The 14,492-nt window shown below is 44.3% G+C and overlaps 2 protein-coding genes across 4 annotated transcripts in view; one reads left to right on the forward strand and one right to left on the reverse strand.

Moving 5' to 3' along the window:
- Positions 1 to 5,258, reverse strand: part of LOC139570482 (caveolae-associated protein 1-like) — a 23,656-nt gene extending 18,398 nt beyond the window's left edge. The window contains exon 1 of the mRNA XM_071392375.1: positions 4,212 to 5,258. Within this exon, the coding sequence (XP_071248476.1) occupies positions 4,212 to 4,736 (525 nt within the window). The 5' untranslated portion in view covers positions 4,737 to 5,258. The remainder of the gene's footprint in view (positions 1 to 4,211) is intronic.
- LOC139570483 (zinc finger C2HC domain-containing protein 1B-like) lies at positions 5,235 to 13,198 on the forward strand. 3 transcript variants are annotated; one of them, XM_071392376.1, is made up of 3 exons: positions 5,235 to 5,409; positions 10,482 to 10,564; positions 12,803 to 13,198. In XM_071392376.1, exons 2-3 carry the CDS (start codon positions 10,526 to 10,528, stop codon positions 13,076 to 13,078), a joined length of 315 nt encoding a protein of 104 aa, XP_071248477.1. In that variant the 5' UTR covers positions 5,235 to 5,409; positions 10,482 to 10,525; the 3' UTR covers positions 13,079 to 13,198. The 3 variants fall into 3 exon arrangements, with proteins under 3 accessions (XP_071248477.1, XP_071248479.1, XP_071248478.1); XM_071392378.1 differs by lacking the exon at positions 10,482 to 10,564; XM_071392377.1 differs by lacking the exon at positions 5,235 to 5,409 and having other exon boundaries at positions 7,785 to 10,564.
- Positions 13,199 to 14,492: the final 1,294 nt, after the last annotated feature.

Here is a 14,492-nt window from a genome sequence, read left to right on the forward strand (position 1 = left end):
TGACATGCGCGCACACACATACACACAAGACAGCTGTTCCTGCTAATAGAGCGTTGGGAGCCGTCAATATCGCTGATGCGCTGACCGAGCTTACACAGATTAGTGGAGCAGGTTGAGACCTTCAAGTTCCTTGGTGTCCACATCACCAACAAACTATCATGCTCCAAGCACACCAAGACAGTCGTGAAGAGGACACGACAAAACCTATTCCCCCTCAGGAGACTGAAAAGATTTGGCATGGGTCCTCAGATCCTCAAAAGGTTCTACAGCTGCACCATTGAGAGCATCCTGACTGGTTGCATCACTGCCTGGTATGGCAACAGCTCGGCCTCCAACCCCAAGGCGCTACAGAGGGTAGTGCGTACGGCCCAGTACATCATTGGGCCAAGCTTCCTGCCATCCAAGACCTCTATACCAGGCGGTGTCAGAGGAAGGCCCCAAAAATTGTCAAACACTCCAGCCACCCTAGTCATAGACTGTTCTCTCTGCTACCGCACGGCAAGCGGTACCGGAGCGCCAAGTCTAGGTCCAAGAGGCTTCTAAACAGCTTCTACCCCCAAGCCATAAGACTCCTGAACATCTAATCAAATGGCTACCCAGACTATTTGCATCCTCCCCATTTTACACCTCTGCTACTCTATGTTGTTATCATCTATGCATAGTCACTTTAATAACTCTACCAACATGTACATATTACTAACCGGTGCCCCTGCACATTGACTCTGTATTGGTACCCCCCTGTATATAGTCTCGCTATTGTTATTTTACTACTGCTCTTTAATTACTTTTTACTTTTATTTCTTATTCTTATTCGTTTTTTTGTTTTTAAACTGCATTGTTGGTTAGGGGCTCGTAAGTAAGCATTTCACTGTTGTATTCGGCGCATGTGACTAATAAAATATGATTTGATTTAATTAGGGTCCACTCACTCCCCCTACTTACTTTAGATTAACCTAGTTTAGCCTAATTTAGCATACCAATGGCTTCTCATATTAGCTTAGCCTAGTGTTAGCCTAGCGTTAGCTTCTCCGGTTCAACCACAGAAGATAGAGGGCTTTAGCTGGGCCGGGAGTCGTGACTTCACTTGTGGTAGCCTGGGGGCCCCCGGAGGGAGTGGGCTGGTGGGGGCGCTGACTACAGGGTTAACAGGCACTTGCAAAGGGAAGATAAATACCAGTGCTCCTGCCGACTACAAAGCCACCCCAGCTGTGCCCTCAACCTTCTACCTTCCCTTCAGGATGAGTTACTGCGTGTTTTTACTACAGTATCAGAGGAGGGCCGCGGCTCGGTAGGGTTTCCTATGGGCTTGGATGAGAGTTAGGTTCTCTCCTCTGAAAAAAAAAACAATTATATCAGGAATGACTGATATATGTTTTTGGCGTGACATCATAATTGGAGTTAGTTCTTAGAACGAGGCTCGAAAAGAACATTGGAAAGATGCACAGAAACCCCAAAGTGTATTTACATTTTTATCCATTAACAGGAAACATGTTTCTGATAGGTACCAGTATCTTGTTGACTCCTGGGTTGCGTTCCAAATGGCACCCTATTCGCTATGGGCCCTGGTTAAGAGTACTGTACTATATAGGGAACAGGTTGCCATTTGGGACGCAGCCTTAGTGTTGTGTAAGAATAGGCCTCCCCACGCTATATTCTATGTCCCTAGCTTGACCTCTACATCACTGATACACACAGTACCACTCACTGGCTGGAACGAATAAACAAAGCCCAAAGAACCACACCCTGTGTATCAATCACCGGGAAGGGTTGAAACCCCCCCCATACTTCACCTAGTGGACTCTCCCTCATAGTGAAAGTGTACACATCTTGCCATCGGAACCACCTAACGCTATTTGGCAGGGTGAGATAGAAAGGCATCACCAACAGTATCCTTCCTTCCAGATTGCCTACAAATGGAATGCTCCAAAATCGCTAACAGTAAACTCCCCTCCAAATAGCCTAAAAATGGAATGCTCCAAAAAGCTATTATCTGAGTACTCTATCCAGTATTCATGCACCCAAAGTAGCAAAAACATTGATAGCATTCATGGATGTGTGTTTGTTTGTGTGTGTGTGTAGGGGGGGTTGACCTTGATGGCTCTAAGAGAAGTAGCACAAAACAGAATACGCTATGGTTGTTGTTTTAAATGAAGATGAATATGATGACATGTCACACTTGGCTGTGATGTTTTGAGTTAGATAGGGATCTCAGGGAGTCTCTTCTACACCACAGAGCCCAGAATGTATTCTTACACACACATACAAACACAGAAATACAAACACAAACACAAACACACAAACAAACCGGGCAGCAGGTAGGCTAGTGGTTAGAGCGTTGGGCCAGTAACTGAAAGGTTGATCAAATCCCCAAGCAGACAAGGTAAAAATCTGCCGTTCTGCCCCTGAACAAGGCAGTTAACCCACTGTTCTCCGGTATGCCGTCATTGTTAGTAAGAATTTGACTTAGTGTAATAAATGTTACACTGAAAAGATAATATTTCTCATTTTAGAAGGCTCATAGCAAGACTAGCTTTACGCCTGCCATTTGACCCGTTTCTAATTAAACAAATGGTTTATGGTACTGATTGAGAAATAATCCAATCATCAAATTAGAACCAAAAAGTTATCCTATGAGTCAACCTATAAGAATGTAGTATTCTTCTCTGCAGTACAACAGTCTCATCTGTGGTGGATTAAATGTTCCTGTGTTGCCAGTGTATCTCTCAACATAGTAGAGGAGAAAGAGTTTTGTGTGCTCTTGTGTATCATATGTATGGTATGCCTGCCTTGTTTGGGTATGATTTGATTTGAATAATTTTTGTAATTAAAATAAGACTTGTACAAATGGGAGAGTGGACAGCTCTTTTTTGTGTGTGTTTGTGTGTGTGTGTGTGTGTGTGTGTGTGTGTGTGTGTGTGTGTGTGTGTGTGTGTGTGTGTGTGTGTGTGTGTGTGTGTGTGTGTGTGTGTGTGTGTGTGTGTGTGTGTGTGTGTGTGTGTGTGTGTGTGTCTGTGGGCGAGCGCACACACAGACAAAAACATTTTCTCATAGTCGGGCAAAGGGGGAAGGGAACAGAGCAAGAAAAAGAAGGGAGGGAGAGAGAGAGAGAGAGAGGGGAAGGGTGGGGGGGGGTCTGCCCAAGCTGTACTCGAGTCAGTCAGGAGGATGGAAACTCTGAATGTTCTCACACTGCTGTGCAAAGCTGCAAGCCATTACACATTATACCGTGGCCCGGGCTAAAATAAGACTGCGCGGCGCTCCCGAGCTCGCTGCGAAACTACAAAGTGTCTTTTCAAATGAAACATCTGGAAGTCGAGTGTGCTTGTGTTATTTTCCATCCTTGTTTTAAAAAAAGAAAGAAAAAAAGAATGGCTTATAGATTCCTTATGACCAAAGAAGTGAGCTGTATCCACATGTGAAGCAATGTATGTTTTAACTGTAGGGTGTCAAATAGGATCAAAGGCAAGAGATTTGTCGGTAGTGGACATTAGTAAGGACGACCCTACTTCTACCATAGGGTGTGGCACATGGCATGATATAATCCTAGATCACCCAAGGTATACCAAAACAATGAAACATATATTGCATAGAAATATGACATAGTGGAACATATTAATAAATGTATGTGGCACTGGTTAAACTTCTTTTTGAAGTTCAAGTTAAAATCTCGATTTTTTTTCCCCTACTTGATGGACTGCTTTCATGGGGCAAGTGTGTCCTACAAACATAGTGATGTGTGATGTGAAATATACTTATCTATGAGTGGCATGTTTGACTTTGGAGTACATCCATATTAAAGAACAAGCGGTCATTTGGGCACTTGCCAATGATGCCTTGAGGTGAGCCACACCCCAAACTCCTCTCCCTCGCCAGTACACACTCAGCCGGGTAATATGAAAACTATCATCTGCAAAAAATATCTGTCAATTGAGCATTAACCCTTTCATGAAGTTCAACTTGTTTGTCTGTTTGCCAACCACCCCCAGTCCAGTACCCTCATGATAGTCCCCAATCCTCACCCATCACGGTGTCAAGCGTGCGTGCCGTGCCCCAATTCCCCCCTCAACCAACTCACACACCACCCCACACACCTCCCCTCCACCGACACACATATCCACACACACACACACCCTCACCCTCACCCCACCACCCACCCACACACCTCCATCCCATCCCCACTCCACACCCAAGCACATTCACCCAACGCTCACCTGGTAGATCATGACTTTGAAGTTGCGTCTCTTCAGCAGCTCGTTCTCGTTGCTCTCCAGCCTCTTGATCTGACCCCCTTGCTTCTCCAGGTTGGCGCGCACTGTCTTCACATTGACGCTCACCTTGCGCACCTTCTCCAGCATCTTGTTGACTGAGTTGGACGTGGTGCTGTGGCTCTTGGACAGTTTGGTGAGCTCGCCCTGGATTCCCGTCACTGACCGCTCCATGTCCTGCTGCCGAGCCTCCAGGCCACTCTGCGTCTGTTGGATCTGGTCCACCGCCCCGATGATCTTGTCCAACAGAGCCAAGACCATAACGCCGTTCTCCTGGGTGCCCACTTTATCCTTTTCCTTTTCCTCCTGGTCGCCCTCGGACACGGCGAGCGCCACCAAGGAACGTTCCTTGGCGGCACCAAAGTCTTCGTCATCCGACGGTGGCAGGTTGACTTCGTCGTCGGAGATCTCGGTGAGGGTCTGCTGCTGCTCCTGCAGCTCCAAGTGCAGGCTGGATGTTTCCACTTCCATGACTTTCTGGATTGTTTTCTGGATGAAGACCTGAAAATAAGTCAAAGGACTGTGTATTCAAAAGAATTAGACGCTGGAAAGAGATGCTTTCTCTATTGTTTTTTACTTCACTCGAACTCCTTGGGTGTCAGTTCAGTATTTGCTGCTTTCTGTCCCCTGACTCACACACTTCTCTGTTTGCTCTGTCCTTCTGTGGTCCCGTACACTTCTCTCCTGTCTTTCTCTCAAACTCTCAAACTCTTGCTCTCAAACACACAAGCAGGCTCCCTCTCTCTCTCTTCCCTATGTTCCTAATCCTTGGACAAAGTCCAGTCTACTGGGAAGAAGTCTGCTTTGGAAGTAACCGTAGGAGCGCTGGGATGTGAATGACACTCTTCCCGGAGAAACCCTTCCAGTCAAAGCAGAGCCAGCAGCTTTTTTCCTCTCCGGACCCCTTTTTCCTGGGACTCTCCCCTTTCCCCTCCTCTCCTCTCCCGTCCCTGGCCCCTCCTCTCTGTCCGTGAGACTCCACCTCAGCCGTGTGGGGAAACCCAGCCCCCACCTCCCCCAGACCCAGACGGCCCATCCCTCTGGGCCCCATCCCTCTCTCTCCAGCATGGTTGGAATAGTTAGAGTGGAGCTGTAGACTGGCCGTCACATGCAAGCTCAGGCACAGCAACAGGAGGAACGTGAGGTAGGAGTTTTCATAATAGACTACCGTTCAAAAGTTTGGGGTCACATTGAAATGTCCTTGTTTTTCAAAGAAAAGCACATTTTTTGTTTATTAAAATAACATCAAATTGATCAGAAATACAGTGTAGACATTGTTAATGTTGTAAATGACTACAGTAGCTGGAAATTTATAATGATTTATAATGGAATATCTACGTAGGCGTACGGAGGCCCATTATCAGCAACCATCACTCCTGTGTTCCAATGGCACGTTGTGTTAGCTAATCCAACTTTATAATTTTAAAAGGCTAATTGATCATTAGAAAACCCTTTTGCAATTATGTTAGCACAGCTGAAAACTGTTGTTCTGATTAAAGAAGCAATACAACTGGCCTTCTTTAGACTAGTTGAGTATCTGGAGCATCAGCATTTGTGGGTTCGATTACAGGCTCAAAATGGCCAGAAACAAAGAACTTTATATATAATATCAAATATCACAAAAATGTAAAACAAGATTCTCTGGTCTGATGAAACCAAGATTGAACTCTTTGGCCTTAATGCCAAGCGCCACGTCTGGAGGAAACCAGGCACCATCCCTATGGTGAAGCATGGTGGTGGCAGTATCATGCTGTGGGGATGTTTTTCAGTGGCAGGTACTGGGAGACTAGTCAGGTTTGAGGGAAAGATGAATGGAACAAAATATAGAAATATCCTTGATGAAAACCTGCTCCAGAGTGCTCAGGACCTCAGACTGGGGCGAAGGTTCACCTTCCAACAGGACAACGACCCTAAGCACACAGCCAAGACAATTTAGGAGTGGCTTCGGGACAAGTCTTTGAAAGCCCTTGAGTGGACCAACCAGAGGCCGGACTTGAACCCGATCTAACATTTCTGGAGAGACTTGAAAATATCTGTGCAGTGACGCTCCCCATCCAACCTGACACAGCTTGAGAGGTTCTGCAGAGAAGAATGGGAGAAGCTCCCCAAATACAGGTGTGCCAAGCTTGTAGCGTCATACCCAAGAAGACACGAGGCTGTACTTGCTGCCAAATGTGCTTCAACAAAGTACTGAGTAAATGGTCTGAATACTTATGTAAATGTGATATTCAGTTAAAAATATTTTATCAATTTGCTAACATTTCTAAAAACCTGTTTTTTCTTTGTCATGATGGGGTATTGTGTGTAGATGAATTAGGAAATAATACAATTTAATCAATTTTAGAATAAGGCTGTAACGTAACAAAATGTGGAAAAAGTCAAGGGGTCTGAATACTTTCCGAATGCGCTGTATATGCTGTATATACACTGCTCAAAAAAATAAAGGGAACACTTAAACAACACAATGTAACTCCAAGTCAATCACACTTCTGTGAAATCAAACTGTCCACTTAGGAAGCAACACTGATTGACAATAAATTTCACATGGAATAGACAACAGGTGGAAATTATAGGCAATTAGCAAGACACCCCCAATAAAGGAGTGGTTCTGCAGGTGGTGACCACAGACCACTTCTCAGTTCCTATGCTTCCTGGCTGATGTTTTGGTCACTTTTGAATGCTGGCGGTGCTTTCACTCTAGTGGTAGCATGAGACGGAGTCTACAACCCACACAAGTGGCTCAGGTAGTGCAGCTCATCCAGGATGGCACATCAATGCGAGCTGTGGCAAGAAGGTTTGCTGTGTCTGTCAGCGTAGTGTCCAGAGCATGGAGGCGCTACCAGGAGACAGGCCAGTACATCAGGAGACGTGGAGGAGGCCGTAGGAGGGCAACAACCCAGCAGCAGGACCGCTACCTCCTCCTTTGTGCAAGGAGGATCAGGAGGAGCACTGCCAGAGCCCTGCAAAATGACCTCCAGCAGGCCACAAATGTGTATGTGTCTGCTCAAACGGTCAGAAACAGACTCCATGAGGGTGGTATGAGGGCCCGACGTCCACAGGTGGGGGTTGTGCTTACAGCCCAACACCGTGCAGGACGTTTGGCATTTGCCAGAGAACACCAAGATTGGCAAATTCGCCACTGGCGCCCTGTGCTCTTCACAGATGAAAGCAGGTTCACACTGAGCATGTGACAGACGTGACAGAGTCTGGAGACGCCGTGGAGAACGTTCTGCTGCCTGCAACATCCTCCAGCATGACCGGTTTGGCGGTGGGTCAGTCATGGTGTGGGGTGGCATTTCTTTGGGGGGCCGCACAGCCCTCCATGTGCTCGCCAGAGGTAGCCTGACTGCCATTAGGTACCGAGATGAGATCCTCAGACCCCTTGTGAGACCATATGCTGGTGCGGTTGGCCCTGGGTTCCTCCTAATGCAAGACAATGCTAGACCTCATGTGGCTGGAGTGTGTCAGCAGTTCCTGCAAGAGGAAGGCATTGATGCTATGGACCGCCCGTTTCCCAGACCTGAATCCAATTGAGCACATCTGGGACATCATGTCTCGCTCCATCCACCAAAGCCACGTTGCACCACAGACTGTCCAGGAGTTGGCGGATGCTTTAGTCAAGGTCTGGGAGGAGATCCCTCAGGAGACCATCCGCCACCTCATCAGGAGCATGCCCAGGTGTTGTAGGGAGGTCATACAGGCACGTGGAGGCCACACACACTACTGAGCCTCATTTTGACTTGTTTTAAGGACATTACATCAAAGTTGGATCAGCCTGTAGTGTGGTTTTCCACTTTAATTTTGAGTGTGACTCCAAATCCAGACCTCCATGGGTTGATAAATTTGATTTCCATTGATAATTTTTGTGTGATTTTGTTGTCAGCACATTCAACTATGTAAAGAAAAAAGTATTTAATAAGAATATTTCATTCATTCAGATCTAGGATGTGTTATTTTAGTGTTCCCTTTATTTTTTTGAGCAGTGTATATATATATTTTTGTATTATATATCTTTTTTGGGGTCTGTCGAATATGTGAAGAAGTGGAGGTGTGTGTGTCTGTGTGTTTGTGTGTTTGTGTATTGTGATGTTGAAAGCTAAACATGCTGCATAACTAGCCTCATCATTATGTTATATTGGGGACCTGTATTTGACCAATTACTTCTTACTGCCATTGTCTTTTACAGTATTTATAACTTTACTAATACCACCGTTTTTCAGGTTAAGGGGAAAGAAACCATCACTATTCCTAAGGTTTTGCCAATAATGGCAGCAGCCTTCAAGTACTTAATAGGAAATACACACTGCCAGATGAAAACAAACAAAATGTATTAAGTATGTTAAAATGAAGTTTTTTAAACCTAAAAAAGAGGATACATTTGAAGAAAGATTACGAGGTGAGTAAGACAAGTGGGTAGTCACACAATTGTGGTCGATTTCTATCATCCAGATAAGGTCATATTTACATGAATAACTCCTGTAGGGGAGATTGGGGTTGGTTGTCTCAAAGCACAAAATGCGGAATTGTGTTAGGAATATTGTTCGATAAAGGCTTGGCCAGTTCTAAAACTCTGTATGATCTATATGGCTTCATTTCCTGTTACAAAGGGAATAAGTTACTAGCAAACATTGTGACAACCAACCCCGTGCTAGGGCTGGTTGTCACAAGTGGACAGAGTGTGTTTGATGGCGGCTTATAACTCCATTTTGGATATGAGGATAAAAATAGTCCCCATTTCAACATTGGTCTTTCCCCTAATATTGAAAAGAGAGATATACAAGTGCTGAGGAATACACACAAGAGTAAAACGTATAACAACCAACCCCAGTCTCCCCTATGAAAGGCATCTGGATTTTTCAGAATTTTCACTAGAGGGTATATTTTCAAATGATGTTGTATGACAATGACAGTAATAACCTTTAGAGAAGTCTCCCTGTTTGGCAAGCAATCAATCAAAATGTGTATTTAGAGATAGCTGGTTTTGAGTGACTGTATTTTTTTAAATCGATCATAAAACTCAGTCTTATACACTTTGGTGAACGGGTACATAATAGCATCTGAATGAGAGGCAAATATTTGAGTTGCTTTAGGGGGAAATATCATATAGATTGAGATGTAACAAGAATTGTTATATACCATTTTACATCATTTGAGATACAGAGTTCTTTTATATATCGGTAGTGTATTATAATTAAACCAAGCTTTAAAAAAGAAAATCATATCAACTCACCTATGATCCATTACATCAGTCAGCGACAACCTAAACATTCGGAAGTTAGTGGAATCAACTCTGGGTAGGTCTGGGCCATTGTGACATAGACACAGCACAACCATAGAGATCCTATTAAATTACCAATAGATGCAGTAAAGAGGTCAGTGGAACGCAGACCGTGGGGGATAGAAGAAGGACGTCTAATTGGCGCACATTCAACAAATCTGTTCTAACCAAGTGGATATTCTTCAAATCCATCAAGATTTATGTATTGTAACAGGCCCACAATGTGGTTACTAAAGTCTGATTTCAATATATTTGGCTGTTTTCGCTGCATAACATTTAGAAGTTGTCCCACACGTTTCGGTTGAATGCATTCAGTTGTGCGACTGACTAGGTATCCCTGTTCATTTCCTTTTCAGGTTTAGAAGAAGTAACTGACAAATGATAACTCCCATTCGAATAAGCTGGTAGCATAGCAAGCATACAAAATCAGTGGTCAGTTGTTTTTAACTGTTTTATTGTATTTATTTATTTTTATTTCACCTTTATTTAACCAGGTAGGCCAGTGGAGAACACGTTCTCATTTACAACTGCGACCTGGCCAAGATAAAGCAAAGCAGTGCGACACAAACAACACAGAGTTACACATGAGATAAACAAACGTACAGTCAATAACACAATAGAATAATCTATATACAGTGTAGTAAGATTAGGGAGGTAAGGCAATAAATAGGCCATAGTGGCAAAATAATTACAGTTTAGCATTAACACTGGAGTGATAGATGTGTAGAAGATGAATGTGCAAGTAGAGATACTGGGGTGCAAAGGAGCAAAAAATAAATATGGGGATGAGGTAGTTGGGTGGGCTATTTACAGATAGGCTGTGAATAGGTGCAATGATCGTTAAGCTGCTCTGACAGCTGATGCTTAAAGTTGGTGAGGGAGATATAAGACTCCAGCTTCAGTGATTTTTACAATTCTATCCTGTCATTTGCATGCAGAGACCTGGAAGGAAAGGCGGCCAAAGGAAGAGTTGGCTTTGGGAATGACCAGTGAAATATACCTGCTGGAGCACGTGCTACGGGTGGGTGCTGCTATGGTGACCAGTGAGCTGAGATAAGGTGGGGCTTTACCTAGCAAAGACTTATAGATGACCTGGAGCCAGTGGGTTTGGCGACGAATATGAAGCGAGGGCCAGCCAACGAGAGCATACAGGTCGCAGTGGTGGGCAGTATATTGGGCTTTGGTGACAAAGCGGATGGCACTGTGATAGACTACATTCAATTTGCTGAGTAGAGTGTTGGAGGCTATTTTGTAAATGACATCGCCGAAGTCAAGGATCGGTAGGATAGTCAGTTTTACAAGGGTATGTTTGGCAGCATGAGTGAAGGATGCTTTGTTGCGAAATAGGAAGCTGATTCTAGATTTAACATTGGATTGGAGATGCTTAATGTGAGTATTTGTAGTTGTCCACATATTCTAAGTCAGAACCGTCTAGAGTAGTGATGCTAGACGAGCGGGCGGGTGCGGGCAGCGATCGGTTGAAGAGCATGCATTTAGTTTTACTTGCATTTAAGAGCAGTTGGAGGCCACTGAAGGAGTGTTGTATGGCATTGAGGCTCGTCTGGAGGTTTGTTAACACAGTGTCCAAAGAAGGGACAGAAGTATACAGAACGGTGACGTCTGCGTAGAGGTGGATCAGAGAATCACCAGCAGCAGACATCTTTGATGTATACAGAGAAAAAAGCCAGCCCGGGAATTGAACCCTGTGGCACCCCTATAGAGACTGCCAGAGGTCTGGACAACAGGCCCTCCGATTCGACACACTGAACTCTATCTGAAAAGTAGTTGGTGAACCAGGCGAGGCAGTCATTTGAGAAACCAAGGCTGTTGAGTCTGCAGATAAGAATTCGGTGATTGACAGAGTCGAAAGCCTTGGCCAGGTCGATGAAGAAGGCTACACAGTATTGTCTTTTATCGATGCCGGTTCTGATATCGTTTAGGACCTTGAGTGTGGCTGAGGTGCACCCATGACTAGCTCGGAAAACAGATTTCATAGCGGAGAAGGTACGGTGGGATTCGAAATGGTCGGTGATCTGTTTGTTAACTTGGCTTTCGAAGACCTTAGAAAGGCAGGGTAGGATAGATATAGGTCTGTAACAGCTTGGGTCTAGAGTGTGTCCCCCTTTGAAGAGGGGGATGACCCCGGCAGCTTTCCAATCTTTGGGGATCTCAGACGATACGAAGGAGAGGTTGAACATGCTAGTAATCGAGGATGCAAAAATTGCTGCGGATAATTTTAGAAAGAGAGGGTCCAGATTGTCTAGCCCAGCTGATTTGTAGGGGTCCAGATTTTGCAACTCTTTCAGAACATCAGCTAACTCGATTTGGGTGAAGAAGAAGTGGGGGAGGCTTGGGCAAGTTGCTGTGGGGGGTGCAGAGCTATTGACCGGGGTAGGGGTAGCCAGGTGGAAAGCATGGCCAGCCGTAGAAAAATGCTTATTGAAATTCTGTAATACAGATGATTGGTGACGATGACATCCAGACAAGCATTATACTCCAATTTGTACTTCAACACAGTGTGAAATAAACATGTAAACAATAGCCTAAATGTAGGCACATTTTGCTGGAGGGTAAATGGAGATTTGGGACCTTTCCCCCACAGCATCCTTCCCCCACGCGTTTCCATGGCATTTGCATTGTTTTGGTCAGGTTCCATTGGCCTCTACCGCATCTAGAATTAAGAATACTTGAGTATTCTAATTCCTAATTCTATGAGCCCAACAAAGTGAGCTATGATTTCATTGATCAGTGCACCTTGAACATTCCGTTTGAACTATTTGATGGCTGACCACTGAAAATATAACTGCACCTCCGAAACAATGTAGAAAGTGGTATCAAAGCAACTGGCTTGCAATGGAGCCTCCGGAAAGTTATGAGGAATTACTGCAGGAATACCTGAAACTGAGGGAGGAGAAGGAGCAGATGAACCAAGTGATCATCTGGATGACGAAGAGAAATAGTCAACTAGAGAATTTGTGCTCACAACATGGCCTCAGTACGGATACTTCAGTTCAGCAGGAGGCTAGGTTTACCCCGCATCCGCCCTCCAGACTCCCTGTGCCCCCCACAGCAGGCCTCAGGGTGAGCAAGGTGTGGCTAGAGAACTCAAGTAAGACCAAGATGGCCTCCATGATAGAGAAGGTAGATAAGGTGACTTTGAATCAGGTTATTTTGTATTGCAATATATGTTTATTGGAGAATAGTATGCAAAATTACAGATATCACATGACATGTAACAGTGTTCACCTGTTTCCTCCAGGTGACTTTGAGTCCATTTCAGGAGAAGAAGAGGTGCGAAGTAGTGGATGCGAAACAGCAAGGAGGGTTACAGCAGTCGACGAGCAAGGCCGACTGCAATCGGAAAGAGTGTGATATCTGTGGCCGGCGCTTTCATCCTGACCGTCTGGAGAAACACAGCCTGATATGTGCCAAGGTCGCCTCCGAGAGCAAAAGACGTGGGGTCTACGACTCCTTCAAGCACCGGTACAAGGGCACCAACCTGGACAGCTTCATCAAGCGATCTATTGATCCATGATTCATGTGATGTGGTGTGTTGCCTGTCCTCCAAGCCTATATGCTCTCCTGACTATGACAAAGTTTAAAACTCTTATCCTACTAGAGAAACCTTTTTATTTTCACTTAAATAAAAAGTATACGTGAATTGTTTGGATCTATCAGTGTATTTCAAGAGAAAGATATACTGATGTGTTCCCATCACAGTCCATTGGTGCATTTACACTGTAAATATGTCCAATGGTGGAAAATGTACCGATTTTTGGGTATCTGGGTTGAGCAGGCATAGGCAAACTCAAATGGCCATTTTCAAAGATTTATTCTTAAGGTATGGTTTTGTCCATAAATCATTGCAATTAAGTTCCAAACATCAATCCACATCTATATCCAATCCATATTCAGTTCTGCATACTTTGCTTTCCATTTATCTTTTACTTTAAAAACCGAGTTAATTAAAATCACAAACATACAAACCAAATTGAAAACACAGGAAGTGGCAAAGGAAGTGGCACAGGAAGTGACGCAGCCCAGCAGGCAGGTGTCCATTTTCTTCAGAAGAAGGAGTGGATACTGTGTTTTGACCCTTACCGTACTGCAGAGAAAACTCTCAACAGTACATCATTCTTTTTAAGCATAGCAGCACTTCAACATTGAATATTTCTACAGATACGATCTATAGGTTTTTCTTATGTGTGTAGAGATGATAAACGATGACTAACAAGGCCTTACTATTTTAATTGCCTTTTTAAATGCCCACACCAGTAGAAATCAACTTTTCTTTCTCTCGAGCTGACAGACGATGGCCAGAGCATATGATGATGCACAAGGATTTAAGTCAATAATTCATTGATTTGGTCAAAGTATGATACAGTTGAAGTCGGAAATTTACATACATCTTAGCCAAATAGATTTATACTCAGTTTTTCACAATTCCTGACATTTAATCCTCGTAAAAAGTCCCTGTCTTAGGTCAGTTAGGATAACCACTTTATTTTAAGAATGTGAAATGTCAGAATAATAGAAGAGAGAATTATTTATTTCAGCTTTTCTTTCTTTCATCACATTCCCAGTGGGTCAGAAGTTTACATACACTCAATTAGTATTTGGTAGCATTGCCTTTAAATTGTTTCACTTGGGTCAAACGTTTCGGGTAGCTTTCCACAAGCTTCCCACAATAAGTTGGGTGAATTTTGGCCCATTTTGACTCCTGTACTCCCTGTTCACCCATGAATGTGTGACCATGCACGCCTCCAACTCAATCATCAAGTTTGCAGACTACAGTACAGTGGTAGGCTTGATTACCAACAACAACGAGACGGCCTACAGGGAGGAGGTGAGGGCCCTCGGAGTGTGGTATCAGGAAAATAACTTCACACTCAACGTCAACAAAACAAAGGAGATGATCGTGGACTTCAGGAAGCAGCAGAGGGAGCTCC

This window comes from Salvelinus alpinus, chromosome 3, assembly GCF_045679555.1.
Source record: "Salvelinus alpinus chromosome 3, SLU_Salpinus.1, whole genome shotgun sequence".
NCBI lineage: Eukaryota > Metazoa > Chordata > Actinopteri > Salmoniformes > Salmonidae > Salvelinus > Salvelinus alpinus.